Below are 18,218 nucleotides of genomic sequence, written 5' to 3'. Positions count from 1 at the left end.
AAACCCGCTTTTCTCGGAGTTGGTGGGATACCGAGGCCGGAGTGTGGATCCTTCGTTACACAGATTGAGATTTTCTGGTTCCATTACAAACGATGTGATACGTGCTTTGAAATGTGCTCGGAGGTTGGAAATGAAGAGAACGCGAAGGATTTTCTTTGTGTCACGAACCTCGGCTCAGTTCTTCGCTCCTCCGTCGAAGGGCATATGTGGCGATGAAGTGAAGCATTCACTCAGTACTTTGACGCCTGTTCAAGCGCTGAGGATGACGCCAGTCTGTAGGGCTGAACTAAGGAGCTAGATGGGCGATCTGATGCAGGCAAGGGCATCCCCAGGTTAGCCCAGTTTGTCTGGGGGCAGTTTGACTAACGACATATGTACATCACGGAGGCATGCAGTCTTCGGTGCTATTAATAGCAACAGCCTCAAGTAGAGGCGCTTGTGTCTTGTCTGAACCCACAATAGCATGGGCGGGGCATTCTTTATCTTAGTTGTCATGTAGTTGTCGTATGTGTTCATATATAAGTGTGATGCTTAAGAGATATGTCACAATTAAATACAATCGATCATCTCGGATCCATCTTCAACACTATTTGACCGACATCAGTTCAGACATTGCCTGAAACTCAAGTCCTGTAGACTGTACCATCCCTAGGCAGCTTTCCAGTCGCCAAATACCGGTCTATGGCCTTACTGGTATCGCCTTTGAGGTAGTGACTTGTGTGTCCAGCTCCATTCCTCGTAATGCTCACTCTACGCGTCAACTGCTCTCTCACCCCCTCAGACCAAGTAAGACTCGTCTCAGGATCATACACAGAAGCCGCAATCAGAATAGTAGGAGCATGCTTGATGCCATCTGCCAAGGGTCCCTGTGGATTCGTCAACGGTGCAGGCCAGCCGATGCATGTACTCTCATAGTAATACGTCTGCGTGGCACCCCTTGTTCTCGGAGCAAACGTCACGCCGCTGATGAGCTTCTGGCGCAAGTCCACAGAGGTCTTGGACTTGTGCAACCAGTCTTGACATCCAATGGCAAGGTAACTATATGGAGAACCGCCAGGATTGTTCACGACTTTCCCACTAGGAGTCGAAGTCGACAGCAACGTTGCGTTACCCTTGCTAGCTTGAAGAATAGCATCTCCAAGAGTAGCCCACGTACCAGAGCCAAGGTTTACATCAACAAAGGTCAGAAGCTCTTGTGCATTGTATCGAATTTCTTCACCGGTCACGTCAGAGCGACATGTACCGTTGCAGCCTGGTGCAGGGATAGCTTTGGAATCAGCACGAGCGAGAGTTTCATCCCAGACGCGGCTGGCATTCTTCCCGTGAAGCCCGCACGTGGAATTGTGATCACACCATTTGAGGAATTGGTCGAGGACAGTCTCGTAGGCGGTTGCTTCTGCGAGGAGGGTTGCTATCTCGGACTGGGAGTGGTCCACGTTTGCGTCGAGAGCCATGCGGCCCACGGATTCGGGGAACAGAGATGCATATGTTGCACCGAGGAGTGTTCCGTATGAGAGGCCGAGAAGGTTGAATTTCTCGACACCAAGAGCTTTGCGCACGACTTCGTGGTCCTTTGCCACATGGACGGAGTCGAGATGGTTGATAAGAGGACCAGTGAGGTTGGCACAACTCTCACCAACGCTTCGACTGTAGTTGAACAATGCATCGTACTCTTCATCCGTGGCAACGAAAGTCTTGACCCTCTTGTTGAAGACCTTGGGGTCACATCGCACAGGAGTGCTTATACCAACACCACGGGGGTCAAGACCGATGATGTCGTATGCATCGCGAAGTTCATCCGAGAAAGAAATCGCCGAGACGTATGGCGATCCAGCAACGAGGATAGCTCCAGATGCACCAGGTCCACCGGGGTTGAAGAACAAAACACCATGTTTCTCGCCTTTGCCAGTATGGTTCAAGCGCGTGAAGGCCAGCTCAACCGTATCGTCTCCCTTGGCAGAGGTCGAATTTCCATTCTGATACGCAAGAGGGACATTGATCTTTCCACAATCAACACCAGGCGGAACTCCAGTCGGACAATCTCCCCAGCTTATTTTCGGGGTAGATGATTTGGTCGCCGCAGCGTTAACAAACTGCAACAGTCCAAAAAGGACAAAAGACTTTAAAAGCGCCATTACAAGAGATTGAACATGAATGATCTAATAAGCTGAGAAGAAGAGGGCATGATGAGTTATATATCCATTGCAGTGAGGCTGCACCGTGCTGACTACCGAAAGTTAATTGGAGCCGTGTGTTCCGTAGACGGCAGATGAATGGACTAGGTAGCTAGTGCTGACTGCTACCACAGACGTCATTGATGTGCAGAAATGCGACTATTGACCCGGATGGTCGGGATCGCATTCTTTTTGATAGGTCTGGACGTATTTGTTTACGATGGATTGGCTTTGGCGCGGTTGAGGGTGGGGATGGCGATGGGGAGGTTGGGGTTGCGCTTAGCATTGACGCGGTCGTTCGATAGTCTTGTATAAGTTGTTTTAGTATAGTCCAAATCGTGACTAATTATTTCGCATAGATTATCCCGTATTTATCAATTGCGTTGATTGATTCATCGATCGATCTCTGGTCTGGGAAGTTGGTTATATGGCCCTTTCGCAGTTTAACCAAGGAGAGCATGATTATTTACCATCTGTCCAAAGCCAGTATTGTCACAGGATAGAAATTCTACAGTAAAGGACGTCATTTATCGGTATAATCCGAATAGTATAACTGGGAATGAGACCTTGCTTATGCTCGCCTGACAAGGACTTCCGTGAGTCTTTTTCCTGTCTGGTGATTCTTCACAAACAAGATCGCTGTATATCGTTCAATCGGCTCAATTGCAATTTCGGCCTCTTTCACAGATAACCTGGTAGATGGAACCGCGTATGACTTATTCATGAGTGAGCTGCAATGCCGAAAACTCACGGGTTTCATGTGCTACATCGAACAATTGCATAAAACACTGAACCAATTGAGGGAAAAATGTAAGTCGCGACTGTCACAACAGGAATCTATCCGGTTTACGATCATATGGGATATGGGATATGGGATATTCAGCGTGGTCTGAAAAGACAGTATGTATGCCATTCAACGACATCATACCGAGTTCCAAGCTGGTCGGCCGTAGTTCCAGGGGTTAGACTTGTAGCAGCAATAACTCGGCCTACGATGGGTTCATGTCTTATTTGACACTTCTATGATTAAGATTGACACCCCAAGAAGCATTTGAAACGATGTTTCGATTTTTCGAAACACTGACGAAGCGTGTGCTCTCCTTGACATCTGGTTTGTCGCATCAACCGCCTCACCCAGACTAGGGGATATTGAGGATCTAGTCAAAGAACAGCGTCATGACAACGCAACTTGACAATCAGGGGTTCCAAAATCAGATTGACCATATCTCAAGTCATTCAGCATCACTTTCGTCAATCACATGAGAGCAAAAAAGGGGACGCATGTGCTTGTGGTTGCGCCCCTTTCTGAAGCGATTCACAGCAAAAAGGTTCGCAAAGCACTGGGCGTGCCTACTAATCCCCCCTGAACGCTGAGCGAACAGGATTTACCCCCAAGTGGTCCCAGGGGACAATTACCGTGTCTGCATCTCCCACCCAGACAGAACGGGCCGGAGTCGAACCGGCGGACTTTGGTGTCGACGCCTGCCGGACGCTTCACCATGCTTTAACCACCCAGCCACCGCTCCGGTAATTGTTGAAAAGGTGTTTGATTTTTTGGTTAATATAGCTATGGACGTTCTCATGCTGGGGAAGGTCGTGGAGCGCGCGTTGTCCTGTCGCGGTATCTGCTCCTTCCTGCGTTGAAAGCTCGGAGAAGGAGCGACAACAGAGGAAGTGACGAGAGGGGCGCGATTGATCGGTTACATGTGGCTTGCATGGCCAGAGAAAGATCTGATGGGCATTACGTGCGATAAAAATCTAAGCGGGGTTTGTCAAATTAGAGGATGCGAAAAAAAGGAGGAGTGAGTTCAGATGAGGCAGAAGAAAAATGGTGTGCAGGATATCTTCGGGATTCACGTGACTCAGATCGTGGAGAAGATCGCCGCCAAGCGCGGGTGGAAGACGACTCAAGCGACTCCAGTCGCGACTAAGTGGGTATGTCTTCAACCTCATCTGTCTCCCGGATGAACATCAGGCATATCAGGATAGGAGAACAGGTATTCGTAAGAATATAGAGTCGCTGAAGTTCTGCAACACGGCATAAAGGTTTAAGCATTTAAGCAAACGATTTATTAAATGACGCGCGACCTCAAGCAAGCAGCTGGCATGCTCATAACAGCGCCCGAAAGCAGTATGAATAAATGTAGTGTGCAGCTTGGGATGTAAGAGGAAGTAAAAAAAAGAGGAAAACAGCTTGGAACAGGAATTGAATGGAGCGACTGTAGTGATCTAAAACTTAAAGAGATGAAAATAAGAAAAAAAAAAAAAACACGATGCGCTGTGACCGCCAGGCCACAGCGTTGCATGGTGAAGCGTCGGCAGACACTGGCTTACACTGTAACCCGAGCTATAACACATGAGTCGCTACAAAATTCCTGAACGTGGGTGCAGTTTTCGAACCTGGAGACCTGCGGAGTAGAGTTCTAATACCCGGGCTGAGAAAAAACCCAAAAAAACACAATAATCACCGTGACCGTCAGGCCACGGCTAGCATGGTGAAGCGTCGGCAGACAACATGTGTAAACGCAACTTGGTCTATATCTCTTTGGCCAGAGTTGTTCATTCACATCGTCACGCAACTTGGAGGGTTTCGAACCGAGAAACAGGGAACAGAGTTTCAACAACGAGCAAAAATACACAATGTTTCACTGTGACCATTAGGCCACAGATAGCATGGTGAAGCGTCGGCAGACAAATACTCACTGCGTAACTTAACATATACCTCATGCGACTGAGATGCACATCTGCAAGACGCACGACTATCGGGTTTTCGAACTTGAGCGACATCAATAGAGTTTCATCCATTGGCAAAAAAAGACACAATGTTTCACTATGACCGTTAGGCCCATTGGGCCACAGCGCGCATGGTGAACTGTCGCCAGAAATTAGGGTCTTGGATACCGGACCTTATAAAGCTATTACACCTTCTCATAGGCGCCAGTGAGGAGGCAGCCGCCAAATTTGATCGATGTGTGAACGGACGCAGTGTATACACTTCGGCAAGCTTACAGGGCCATGTTGCCCAGATGGTCCAGAGATTAGTAGACTGAGCATAGTTATATCTTTGTTTTGAGGTTTACCTCGTGGATATCCTCAGAGAACAGGGGTGATGGTTAGCTGGGTGCATGGTCTGGTGTCGACAAAAAGGGCGTGGGGAGTGCCTAGGAAGGAGCCCGTGGAGCCAAGGTAGTGGACTCTCTAGAGTCTCGGCGTTGGTTGAATCGAAATTGTCTTCAGCAAACTTCACCACAAGAGAATGAAGGAGCTCGTAAAAGCACATCATCGCCATCAACACGCAACAAAACACCGCTCGTTAAGATGCTCGAGTCCGCGAAGACCACTCCAAATGCCATAGCAAGCCATATGCAACACCCAACTAGGAATCCTGCCTCGCAAACTCGACGATTCGCTCGCAAAATTCCATAAAAACTTTAGAATCTCAACCGAGCTCCGAGCTTCAAGGACTCGTCATCAACATCTCGTGCGATAACGCAATACGCACGAGGAAAGGACAACGAACCACGGCGCAGAAGTGCTTCGTCAAATTGCTGACGCGAAAGAGGGTTCGATCTGGTGTTACAGTTCAGAAGTCGAGCGGGCAAGAGGGCCTATAGATTTACGAACGATCGAAACATTGGGGAGTGGTTCAACATCAAAGTCGAGAAATTACCCCGGACCCGACACTGTTTGCTGGTGCCGTGTGCCAGTCTTCTCCTCCCTCAAAGTGCTGGACGATCTTCCCAAGAAAACCTGGCAGCAAATCCTCGACATTTAGCAAAAGAAAACCCCTTAAATTTGGCCTTTACGTGAACACCACGGCACAGTCTATGCCCCAAATCTGCATCTGAGTGACAAGGGGAAGGATGTTTGCATTCGTTTCGACTCTGACCCAACCCGTCTACAGAAAGCGCACAAAAAAAAAAAAAGCCCCCACGACCTCAACGTCCTCCGATATCTACAGCACCAAGGAGGTAGCCCGTCAGCAGGCATCCATCATAAAGGTAGTGCTTCGGAGTGGATGAGGTATGGAAGGAAATGTGGAGAATGGCCATTGCCCGTGTCACGAAGCTTCTTGAACCAAGAGGCATCGGTTGGAATATATGAGGGTGCCTCGGGGACACCGAGTCCAATGGAGCTGAAAACGTCCCTATTGGTTGGTATAACATGTTTTGCAAAACCTGGCAAAGCTTATCGTCTCACAGCAAGGTATAGCCAGCTAGGGGATTGGAAGAACTTCGTTTCTCCGATATAGTTTAGGCAACAAGCACGAAGACTCAACACGGATGGTTCTCTCAATAACCAGGCACCAGGCACCAGCCTCTTGCCTCTCGTCTCTTGTATCGAGCAGGTTTAATCTGTATCTTCCCTTCATAATGGGCCTCAAGGAGAGGTTCTTACCAACAATGCCAGATGACCCTGAAGCTCACTAGCAGGCCCATGGTAGCAGGAGGCCGATAGAATAAAATAGTTCTGTATATAGAATAGATAATTGGTGTGAAATTAGAATGTGTTTATGGCTCTTGTGAGATCTATCGACTGTTTCTCGGCGTGTGTTGTTTCGCTCACCTTATCGAGGATCTCAGGTAACATCGGATTACCGCGAGCTTATTCCGGCACAGAGAACCTGGAATCGGATTATCGCTTTCGTCCTCCGATCCTCCGTAGTTTCAAAGCGGCATGAAATGAAAATTGTCGCCCAATAGGTTAAATTCATTACTGCACATTGGCCTTTTGGACAAGCCCGTAAGCTGAGCTGATGTGTCGACCTAGTATTCTTCCCGACAAGCCGTCGGCTGACTCCTGCATCGATCCCATGCTTCCTTTCAATCAGCTTCTCAACTCGGAGAATCCATTACGTATCCGCATTTTCTTCTGCATACAACGTCAAGCTCAATGTAAGAATGGGCTGGTCTGGAATGGTCCTTGCAGATCATAGCGCAAAGCGGCCCAAAAAAGAGGCGTCTTGCCCTGAAACCGCGAATCTAAAAATGGCAAATCACTTCTTCAGCACGGATCACCACTGGGCATTCCATTTCAGCTGAGGCTTTCTTAAGTGCAGTGAGGATGGTACTGCGTCATGGCTTGTACTATTGAAGTAATTATACGAGGTGGCGTTCATTACCTCGTGGTACTGTAATCACGGTTAAGTGAAGCGGCTGGAGCGGGTGAATGAACGGATCAATCCTATGCTTAAGTACGGATAGGCTGATTCGAATTGATTAAGCTTATTTAGAAACTTATAACTGCCGACTTCCCCGCAAGAATACTGATTGATCGCCAACTTCACTCCCATTACTTTACAATGTTGTTCCAAAACATCCTCATTGCCGCTTCCATCGGCCTCGCAGCCGCCTCTCAATCCTCCGGCCAAGGATGCGGTTTCAAAATTGCACCTTGTCCCAACGACACCACCTGCAAGCCAATCATGGCCAACTGCAAAGACCTCAACAAATGCTCAGGCATGTGTTACTTCAAGAACGAGTACCAAACCTGTGGAGGCTTCCGCGCCACGCCCCCTCCGCCTTGCAAGAAGGGCACTCACTGTGTTGATGATCCTCGAACTCCTGGTGACTGCGGCATGGCTTGTGACAAGCCTGGCATCTGTGCACCCAAGAAACCTCACACATGCGGGGGAATCACTGGAAAGCAGTGTCCTAAGGGTCTGTACTGCTATGATGATCCGTCGGATGACTGTGATCCTAAGAAGGGAGGGAATGATTGCTCTGGAATTTGCCTGTAGGGAGCAACTTTGAGGTCGCGCACATGACACGATTTAGGGAATTTTCCAGTTTCTCATTATGAGAAGTTTTCTGATGAATATAGAGAACTATCGAAAGGATGAGCTGAAAACTTTATGCATGTCTTGTCTGCTATGTGAAATCGTGACGACCGTACAGCCAATTAAGAAGAGATTCACATGTGTTGAGAAAACGTTACAAATACAATTCCATGGCCTCAAAACACTCTCACGTGGTCAATTTGGGGAATCACAAGCTGAAACACCATCAGCTGTAAAAATGGGTGATTGCCATGCATGAAATCCGCCCCGTAGTGCGTTTCAAGAGATTGGTGTCAAACATGTAATTTAAACCAAATGTCCAAGCTCTACCAATTGTTTCCTGAGCTGCGAATCCTTTACATTTTGATAGCCTTTTGGGAAACGAGATTGGATGATTTATTTCAAGAATTGACCAATGATCGTAAATCCCTTTCAACGCCAAACGCGGGATGTTTCACGAACGCGGCTCGGGATTAATTGCTTCGGGAAAATAATTGCGATCAACGCAAGGGCTTCTATTCACCTATGTACCAGTGAAAATATGCTAGAGAATTGTATCAAGCCGTATACTTTTACAGCAATTGCCAAAACGCGGCAGCAACACCAACAACAGCGTAGAAGTGAGGACCTGCAGAATTGGCTACATTGGAACCGTCGGTCGGAGACGGAGTTGCAGTAGCGGTATCAGCAGTTCCGGTAATCATGACCACAGAGTCATCGCTTGTCTGATCAGCCGTTGCTTCAGCTGCGCTGCCCGATGCTTCCGTCGTTTCTTTTGGCTTGCTAACTGTCGTCTTGATCGAGGTTGCGGTTGCTGTTGTTTCACCAGCCGATGACTCTGAGGTGACCGTAGATGTCTTGTCGCTTGAAGTCTCCTCAACCTTGGATTCTGTCTTGGCCTCTGTAGTGGGAGTCGGTGCCTCATCTGTCGTCTTTCCAGCCTCGGTGGTTGGCTTCACCTCGCCACTGGCGCTGGTAGTTGGGGCATTGACAGCTGTAGTCTCATCAGTCTTGGGAGATCCCTCAGAGCCTCCGAGATCAATAGGCTTTCCAAGTTCTGGATTTCGTGAGCATGGCATTCATCAACGAGTCATTATACTTACTCGAGCAAAGCTCATTTGCCCAAGTCATGGCTCCGTCCTTGTCGTCGGCGCAAGTCTTGTCGGTGCATTGAACAAAGTTGTCTTGCAGCATAGGCATAGTGCAGAAGCAGAGATAGTTCGTCGCCTCTTTACATCCCGCGGGAGGGCCATTCGTGATGAGGCCTTGGAAGCAGTCGATCTGTCGCGTTGTCAGCATTAGAGAATCATAAGATGGTGGGTTTCATACAGCACATGTAGACTCGGCTGCGGTGGCTACCGAGGCCATGAAAAGGGCCAGGTGGATAGAAATAGGTCTTTTCATCATGGCCGATCTCAAGAATGTGTTTTGGTGATGGTGATGATGTGAGCGACAAATTCATGAAGGAGGTAGGTAGTTAGATATATAAGTATGGGTAATAAATATCGAATGGTGCCCCTGCCCTTAGCTGTGTTTCAAGATCGTCTATGCAAGACCTTGGTCGATCCTACGTTTCATCCCTCGGCCCCTTGTCAAACTCACCGAAACAACCCCCTCCCAGAACAAAACGGATTCCTGAGTCGTGATTGGATGTCAACTGGCTCAATTGAATATCAAGGACCATCTGCGTGGTGTCTTATCAATACCAAACTATCATAATCTTGACTTCCCGTGGCGGTGGTGGATTTGCAAGAAATGAACTTCAGGCTATTATCATTACTGGAATAAAGTGGAAAAGAGATGAATTGGAGATGTCTATCAATAATCAATACCTCAGCCGTGGCGTAAGCGGAGTGAGAAGAGCGACTACCAGTGCTCTGGTCCAATCTCAACAGTGTTTACGTCAACGCCATCCTTGAACCAGCGATCCTCCTCGCTAATCTTGACATTGTTTCCGCTCATTTGCCTCTTCTTCATCAAGCCATTCTCATCAAAGGTCCAATCCTCAAGTCCATAGCATCGCCACCACTGATTATCATCATCGCGAAACTCATACCAGAATTGCACGGCGATCTGCGAGCGTCAGAATGAGGCTTTCCTGAAGAATCGAGAGAATTGTGATGTTTAAGCGTTGTCTGAGAAATGTGACTTACCTTATTGTCGTCAAATGCAAAGAGCTCCTTGCGCAATTTGTAGTCATGCTCTCGACTCCATTTATCGGTTAAGAATTTCTCAATTTGGTCACGGCCTCTGAGAAAAGTATCTCGGTTGCGCCAGATTGAGTCAGGCGTATAGGCCATCTTGACCTTTGCTGGGTCCCTTGAACATAATGTGAGTCAGAAGGCTTGCGCAGTAGTTGAGGGTATCTTACTGGGTGTTCCATCCATCTTGAGCCGCTTTGACTTTGACGTGAGCAGACTCTCTGGTGTAAGGTGGGAAAGGGGGTCGTTGTTCAGTCATGTTGTTGATTGATGAGATCTAAGATGAAGTAATGGATATATCAAGATGTAGTTGAGGGATGAGGCATAAGCTTTATACTATCTGAGGAGACGATATGCGGCAAAAGCGGGGCGTATTGCGGCGCGCTGACTGCGGCGATCTCGGCGATGACCTGAATGTCACTCCTGAATAAGTGATTACGCATGCGTGACAAAAGACTTAGTCAAGCTAGATGTCGAGAATCCGTGTGAGGCTAGTGAGGAAAGCAGTTCGAGTCATTGTTTGTGGTCATAGTCTAAAGAACGAGATTTTCATGTATATGCCTCAAGTTTGGTTCGGTATATATGTTTGGCATAAATGATAGTATACATTTGACTTCGGCACTAGAGACGGTTTATAAACTTTGACTATACTCGTAAGTCTTCAGTTCAATAATACACTTTTGGCTGACAGAAATATACTTTTACGCAGTACGGGAAGCTCGCTCTTTTGATGGACAATAACTACTTTCTAGAGAATGGATGTCAGACGAAAGATTCAAAGGCAGTCCCAGAAATAAGATCAAAAGTTGGAGATTTGTAGGCTGTTGCCAGTCCTGGAGGACATCCTAGATTTCCCGAGAGATACAAGCGTTCAGCTATAGCTTTTAATTGTAAATAATGGAGCAAAGAGCTATCCTTCATCCTCTAAACCAGAACAATTCGCTCAACTTTCGAGCTCTGGTGGCTTGATTTCGCGAACTGACCCTTAAACATGAATCCATCAAGGAAAACCTCTCCTTTCACTTCATATTGGGGCGAATCACCCGTGACAGCGGAAAGCAAAACAGGGGTACTACAGCCCCCAATGAGCCAAATCTCATCACCCATGGCAGCACCCTCCCGACCAAGGCCCATGTAGCCCTTGGAAGTGATGAATGGATCCCAAGATACGAGACGCTTCATTCTGATAAAAGCTTTTTCTCCAGGCCCCGTGCCACTGCTCTTGGGCTTGAATCCGTACGTCTCTAGCCGCTTACACAGTGCTGAGCCACTGCACCAGTTGTAGAAAATAGTTGGAATATCATCAGGCGAGGGTACGGGCTCCAGGTAAATCCCATTTAAACTCAAAGTTCGGATGAAGGCTTCTGCCCGACTGACGGCATCTGAATACGGTGCAGGTTCATCCGCTGAAGTCATCCAGAAGTCCAGATACTGCTGGTACAGTTTTGAGTTGGCATCCGAGAAATCAGGAGCTCTATCGCGAGGACAGAAATCAGCTATTGAACTGATCCTGTCAATCATGACTCCGGAGACTGTCAGATGATCTCCCTCGAAGGAAGGGTTGAAAGGAATTGCTCCAGAGGCGTTGAAGAAACTCTCATCGTGGTCGATATGGCTGAGACCCAAGCAGCGCCTCAGCCTCTGTGAGTGCCAGTTGGGCACCCAAGAAGGGCCTGCGAAAGTACGCAAAACTGGGTTTCCAGTTGGTCCCGAGCAGAGGGTGTCGTCGCGCTGCTCAGGAGCACAGAGGCCGAGAAACTCCAAGTTACCGTGTATATCTGCGTGCAAAATAGCTGAACGCTTGTAGACCTCCTCAGGCTCTAGATCGTATCGAACCGAAGTTGCATCAGCCTCCCGGGGGTTACAAACACCCAGCAATGAATAGACTTGATCGTGAGCAAAGGTTGCGCGGGTGAAACGGAGATGCTCCATCAGCCAGAAAAGACCAAACTGATTTTGATCGTTTTCGAAGGCTTGCCTGAGCTCTCTCAACACCCTCACAGGCCGTACTTCGCCCGTGTTGCAACGCTTGAGCTTTTTCATCAGTCGTGGTCGCGCAAGTAGCGACTTAACAGCCATGTCAATGCCCCGAAACACATCATCCATGGAGATTGAGTCCGGTCCGCAAAGAAAGATGGCGGTCTTTGGGAGCATGGATTCTTGAATCACCCATCGTCGATGGAACCACGCGCAACCAAGCAGGCGTCGGATCGCATCCCAGCCCATAGGGTCAAACGGGATCTCGTCGTCCGGATTATTTGAACTGAGTCGACGCAAATGCTGAAATGCATAGCGCAGATAGCTGTCGTATTCATGAATCCACACAACCACAGACCTCGCTTTTGAGTAGATATCTCGCATCAGTGGAATTTGCAACGCCTTCTCCTTATTGTCCAGCTGATCGATGCAGATCATGTCGATCCACATCGGTAGCCTCTCATTGCCTTCCCAGATTTGTGGCAAGGTTTCAGGTGTATGACGGAGCATGTTGACGAGGAAGGATTCCAGGTTGAGAGAAATCGGTAGGTTCTTGACTCCACAGCCTGACTCGAGGGACATAGCCCGGTCTGCTTTCTTGTCTCCCCAAACATGCGAAACGGACACGAATGCAGGCGCGCTGCCTATGCTGAATCGTCGCACACGGCCACTTAGGTCCCCTGAAGCAGTTGACGGAAGAAGATCGAGCAGCCGTATTTCATGCGCCGGCTCGCGAAGGCAGTACTAGTGACTAGAGTCCATTTCGACAGTGAGATCTGGAATGCCAGTATTTGAGTTGAGATGATAGGGCTGCCGGTTCCCCCTCTCTGTTGTCTCTTGTCTTCTATTTGGGCTTACTTGGTCTGGCGCTTGGCCATCCAATCGAAGATGCAGCTGAATATCCCACTGGCCGCTTTGCACTACGTACTGGTTTCATCACTCTGGTCGCTTTTGACAGAACATGTCTTCTGGTTAACCCAAAATGATCTCAGAAACATCAAATTTGATATCTATACTTGAATTAACAGCGTGGAGATTCAGGATCTGTATTTCAAGGCAAGAGAACCACGTGCTATCACGTTCCAAACTGCCTTGGCTTCGACCTCAGCTCCCAACCGACGTGGATCTTACATCCTAGTCAGCTGCATGAAACTGAAGATCTCATTGGCCAGGTGCATAGCCAAGGGGGTTGAAAAATCCAGATAAGGCTGCTTGTCAGGCCGCAGCAAACGCGGTGACCATGCACCTTTCACCTCGCTTCTTTCCAAGCTTGCCCATCACAAGTCTGCTACCTATGTTCATCATCAACCTCTATCAATCGGGGTAACTAGTCTGAAACAGCATGAGAGAACTTGACCCTGCGCTATACACTATAGCATGGATCACTCCCTTGGAGATTGAGGCTCAGGCAGCTCTTCATATGCTTGACAATCGCCACGACGGAAGATTCCCCATCAGTCGAGGCGACGACTACGTCTTCCTCGCGGGAGATATCAATGGTCATAATATAGTCATCGCAACTTTGCCAGCCGGTCAAGAGTATGGAACCGGATCAGCCGCTGCTCTTGCTAGCCAAATCAAAAAGTTCTTCACCAACCTCTGGTTTGGGCTACTCGTTGGAGTCGCGGCAGGTCTGCCGAACCTACAAAAGATACCGCCAATCGATATACGCCTTGGCGACGTACTTGTTGGACTATCTGACGGAGAAAGTGCCGGCTTGGTTGCGTATGACTTGGGAAAAGAGACAACTGATGGATTTCAGCTTCTGAGATCTGGCCGGGTCCTGGCGAATACAGAAACAGTCATCAGATCGGCTATTGGCAACATCAAGATCAGAGCCCCAGATGACGCTGATTCCTTCCTCATGTTCTACAAGGAGATGAAAGACAAAGAACACCCAGGAGGGACGTTTGCAGATCCTGGCCAAAATAAGGATATCTTCTACGATGTCCGTGGCGATGGAGTTGATAGACCCGTCCAGAGAATGCAGCGGCCTACGGAAAGACGAACTCGGGTATGGTACGGCTGTATTGGGTCTGGAGACAAATTGACGAAAAGCACCCTCAAGCGAAATGAAATAAGAGACCGTTATGGGGTGATCGGTTTGGAGATGGAGGCTGCAGGGACGATGAATCGCATACCTGTTGGAGTGATCAGAGGCGTTTGCGACTATGCCGACCAGCACAAGAATAAGGAATGGCAGCCTTATGCTGCCGCAATGGCCGCAGCGTATGCGAAAGCTGTAGTATATGAGTTGGGCCGGGGTAAGGCGGCATCAAGTTCCGGCAAGTAATCTGTCTCGTTTATTACATCTTCTAATAAGCTTGATAGATATGGCAAAGCAATTGATTTGCGGTACCATTCTATGTGATCTTCCACCAACTACAGACCGGTTCTTCGGTAGAGGAACTGAGCTTTCGGAGATGATAGCATGCCTCGAAGCCACAAGTCAACGAAAAGGCGTCGTTATTTGTGGAATATCCGGATCTGGCAAGACACAGCTGGTTCGCGAGTATATTGCACAACGGAACGGAAAATTCTCTGCCATCTTATGGATCGATTCATCCTCAGACGAAATCATAGAAGAGTCCTTTTTAACTTGCTCGGACCGTATTTGCGAAACATACCCCGAGTTTCGGGCAGGGAGGGAGAACTCTTCATCGCGTCAGCTTGTTCTAGAATGGCTTCGAACAGCGCCCAACGGGAACTGGTTGACTGTGATCGATAACGCCAATGGCCCTATCCCGAACAGGCGCCTATTGGAGCCGTTTCTGGACATGAATCATGGTTCTTTATGCGTCCTTTCGACAAATCTAATTACGGCAAGAGCTCTGCGGCTCAAACAAATTCTTGTTGAGCATCTGGACATCCAGGCGTCTCAGTCGCTTCTCTTGTGGAGAGCTTACGAGGACGGTGTGGATCATGAAGCAGATGGTAAGTCTACACTTTCAATATTACTTGCTCGTTGCTAACTTTTCAAAGTCAGAAATGCAGCCAGGCATACGGCTAAGCTTCTTGGCGGGTTTCCTCTGGCTCTTGAGCTCGCAGGTGTTCTTCACCAACGCGGGATAATACCACTGGATGAATTTGCCGCAAAATTCACCAACGATTACCCGGAACTTGCCCAGTTTGTGATTGACTCTGGGGTCTGGATTTGGACCAGAGACGGGGCAATTGACTCTCTTTTTAGCATGCTTAATTCGATTTATGAATCAGTTTCGATAAAAAGCAAAGATTCAGCACTTCTGATGACATTCTGTTCAGTATTTGGACCTTTCGCGATTCCTCTCTCACTCGTGTACAACCTGGAGCTGATTGAAGTTGATGGTAATGAAAATCAGGGCCCATGGGAACAGCTGCAGGCTCTAGCCAAGAGCAAGATCAAACTCAACAAGGCCATCGACGAGCTAAGCCAAATCTTTCTTGCGACCAAGAAGCAAGCAAACGACCATACTCTGCTGTCATTCTCCCTCCATACTTCCATCTGCCAGTGGAGACTTGCTACCATGGAAGACCGAGACACCTGGATCATTCAAGCAACTTACAGTCTCTCAAGGCACATTCTATCAGTGCACGACAAATGTGAAGTCTTAAGTTTATTCAACATATTTAACCGTTGTCTGGATCTGTTGTGGAAGCACGTCGAAGCACGCGATATCGACATATATGGGAGGTTTGCCGAGGCCTACTTTACGGTATGTCTATGTGGCGCTGATGTTTACCTTTTGATGGGGAAGTCCGAAATTGCCAAGACTATGTTTACTTCGGCGATCGAGTATATTCGGTCCTCAAGCCGAGGAGACCCGGATGAGAAAATACTTCTGCAGCTTCTTTGTGGTTTGGCAAGATCGTGTGAGAACACAAGGGAGTTTGAAATAGCTGAAGAGGCTTTGTCATCAGCTGCGACCATCTCAGAGCGCTTGAACGGCCACATGAATGATCAAACCGTCAGTCTTGTTTCACGACTTAAAACGGTGAGAGATCATATGTTGACCGAGCTGGAAAATCGCAAGCGGGCTTTGATTGCTAGCACAGGACCAAAACTTTCGCCGACTTCTAATGCGCATTCCTTACTCGAACCTGAGTACGAGAACCTTGACCAGCACCAGAGAGAAATTATTCCTGAAAAAGGTGGCCATGACTCTTCTACTAAAGCTAGCTCCTCCACCCTGGAGTCAATGGATCGTCTGCTAGACTTGGCTTGGGAACTTCGTTTTAACGACCCTATTCTTGTCTTTAGCTTACAAGACGATGAAAACCCGTTTTTAGGTTTAACTGATGCTTCGCCAATGACCTTTCAGGGTAGGCTGAACATCACGACATACAAGCCCGTTGATATCAAGTCGATCTACATTGAAATCAGTGTATCCGGAACAGCCCAGAATGATACGGAAGACTGGAAACTTAGAAAAGGAAAACAACGAAGTGGAGATGGCCTTTACTTCCAATGCTGGAGACTTAGGCTCTTCGATGCCCATGCCATCCCCGACACAAAATTTGGGAATTGCACCTTTATTCTCGATGAAGGGAACTCGCAAAGAAATTCAAGAAGGCCTGAGAATGACGGTGTTGCTATGGCAGAGCATGTTTCCTTCCCACCTGGGTCTTACAGTTACCCGTTTGAGTCACCCATTGATTGTCTTTATGCCCACGCCGAGAACTGCTTCAACCAACACACCAGGTGGACTGTATGTGCTGTTATGAGTCTCTCCGGATTCTACGAAAGGTTTCACCTCAGGAAACATTTACCGGTCATTCAAATTCCGAATCAGCTGAGGGAGAAGAAAAGCATTCCCAGGAATAGATTGTCCAGACAACAAAACGCGGGAATATCTTTCTCTGTCGACATGCCCTATAGAACATCCCCCATCGGTGGCAAGATCCCCGTCACAGTCAATCTTGATGCCGTTAACAATGGTTTTCGAGCTGACTACTTGACTTACTTCATTATCCAAAGACGCAAAAGGCGGACAAAGAGTCGAGCAACAGGTGAAGCAGATGAACAAAAGCTTGTGCTTTTGGAAAGATTCACCGCTGGCAGGTCGACTGCTACGCGTAGAAATACGGATGAGGAAGAAAGGACTTCCCCCTGTGACAGTGATGCGTCTCTAGAGTCGTTGTTCGGAGAGAACTATCTGCCAAGCCCAGACCCTGGCGTGTCAGTTTCTATCTCTGATGATCTCATGTTGCCAACCTGTAAGCAAATAGAAGCTGGAAGGTTAGTGGGCCAGAAACCATTGAAACCATCTTCTATGACTCCATTGATGGAAACAAAGCACTTCATTCAAGTAAGTTCGGGTTCGAAAGGATTAGAAGGCGTTGAAAGGCGCAACATCAACCCTGCCACCATCACATTAGCCCTTATGGCAAGGGGAATAATGCCTATCTGTGTTGATATTTACTCTTTGTTTTTCTGTTAGGCCTGAAGACTCTTTTGATCCCCCAATCTTTTGCCTTATCATAATAACGCTTTCTATGGACAGTGACCTATTATTTTTTGGAAGACTAACCATTATTTTAGGCCACAGTTGGCGGATCATGTCCCGATCCAGATGAATCAGGAGCACGTATTCAACTGGAGACGACTGAAGAGATACCCATCGCGATCATTGATTGCCAGATTACACTCAGTAGTGACATAATAGTAGGCAGTATGGCTTGTGAGTCGTCGCCCAGAGATAACAGCGCAAAAGGCTGTGGTTGTCCAGACGCAGACAATCTCGAAGAAACTATTTTTGAGAGCGGAACGCCAGTGACCAACGGACCTACAGTAAAGGCAACACTCCTCGCAATGACATCTACCTATACTAGGGAAGTCTATGGAGGAAGTGGGGATGACGTTCGACGAAAGAATATGAGTCTTGAGGAATTATGGAAGCAGCCGATTCAGGGTCCTGGTAAGCCTCAACATTGGGTAGCTTACCCAGGTTTGTTACGGTAGCCATTACGTTCAAGGATTCATTTGATATCTATGATTTAGACTGAATAATGGCCAAGGGTACTCACAAAGCCATGGCTTCCATCTCGGCCCTGGGGGTCAATCGCCACCCAGCAGCTATTTGCCAATACTACGGGGATTTACTAGAA

The 18,218-nt window shown here is 48.0% G+C and overlaps 7 protein-coding genes across 7 annotated transcripts; 3 read left to right on the top strand and 4 right to left on the bottom strand.

The window, feature by feature from the left end:
* Positions 1-623: 623 nt before the first annotated feature.
* On the bottom strand, positions 624-2,135 carry J7337_010430 (uncharacterized protein; the record flags this gene model as incomplete). Its single annotated transcript, XM_044828015.1, has 1 exon — positions 624-2,135. One exon carries the CDS (start codon positions 2,133-2,135, stop codon positions 624-626), a length of 1,512 nt encoding a protein of 503 aa, XP_044676569.1.
* A 5,341-nt stretch (positions 2,136-7,476) lies between these two features.
* Positions 7,477-7,914, top strand: J7337_010429 (uncharacterized protein; the record flags this gene model as incomplete). The annotated part of the gene is made up of 1 exon (XM_044828014.1): positions 7,477-7,914. The coding sequence occupies one exon, from the start codon at positions 7,477-7,479 to the stop codon at positions 7,912-7,914; it is 438 nt and encodes a 145-aa protein (XP_044676568.1).
* Positions 7,915-8,525: 611 nt separating this feature from the next.
* Positions 8,526-9,153, bottom strand: J7337_010428 (uncharacterized protein; the record flags this gene model as incomplete). The annotated part of the gene is made up of 2 exons (XM_044828013.1): positions 8,526-9,010; positions 9,057-9,153. The coding sequence occupies 2 exons, from the start codon at positions 9,151-9,153 to the stop codon at positions 8,526-8,528; spliced, it is 582 nt and encodes a 193-aa protein (XP_044676567.1).
* A 666-nt stretch (positions 9,154-9,819) lies between these two features.
* On the bottom strand, positions 9,820-10,413 carry J7337_010427 (uncharacterized protein; the record flags this gene model as incomplete). The annotated part of the gene is made up of 3 exons (XM_044828012.1): positions 9,820-10,026; positions 10,107-10,272; positions 10,325-10,413. The coding sequence occupies 3 exons, from the start codon at positions 10,411-10,413 to the stop codon at positions 9,820-9,822; spliced, it is 462 nt and encodes a 153-aa protein (XP_044676566.1).
* Positions 10,414-11,078: 665 nt separating this feature from the next.
* J7337_010426 (uncharacterized protein) lies at positions 11,079-12,713 on the bottom strand (the record flags this gene model as incomplete). The annotated part of the gene is made up of 1 exon (XM_044828011.1): positions 11,079-12,713. One exon carries the CDS (start codon positions 12,711-12,713, stop codon positions 11,079-11,081), a length of 1,635 nt encoding a protein of 544 aa, XP_044676565.1.
* A 760-nt stretch (positions 12,714-13,473) lies between these two features.
* On the top strand, positions 13,474-16,935 carry J7337_010425 (uncharacterized protein; the record flags this gene model as incomplete). Its single annotated transcript, XM_044828010.1, has 4 exons — positions 13,474-14,395; positions 14,463-15,065; positions 15,396-16,819; positions 16,858-16,935. 4 exons carry the CDS (start codon positions 13,474-13,476, stop codon positions 16,933-16,935), a joined length of 3,027 nt encoding a protein of 1,008 aa, XP_044676564.1.
* Positions 16,936-16,978: 43 nt separating this feature from the next.
* Positions 16,979-17,444, top strand: J7337_010424 (uncharacterized protein; the record flags this gene model as incomplete). Its single annotated transcript, XM_044828009.1, has 2 exons — positions 16,979-17,327; positions 17,425-17,444. The coding sequence occupies 2 exons, from the start codon at positions 16,979-16,981 to the stop codon at positions 17,442-17,444; spliced, it is 369 nt and encodes a 122-aa protein (XP_044676563.1).
* Positions 17,445-18,218: the final 774 nt, after the last annotated feature.

The sequence above is a fragment of the Fusarium musae genome, chromosome 8 (genome assembly GCF_019915245.1).
Source record: "Fusarium musae strain F31 chromosome 8, whole genome shotgun sequence".
Taxonomy (NCBI): Eukaryota; Fungi; Ascomycota; class Sordariomycetes; order Hypocreales; family Nectriaceae; genus Fusarium; species Fusarium musae.
This window is presented reverse-complemented; position numbering and strand designations above follow the sequence as displayed.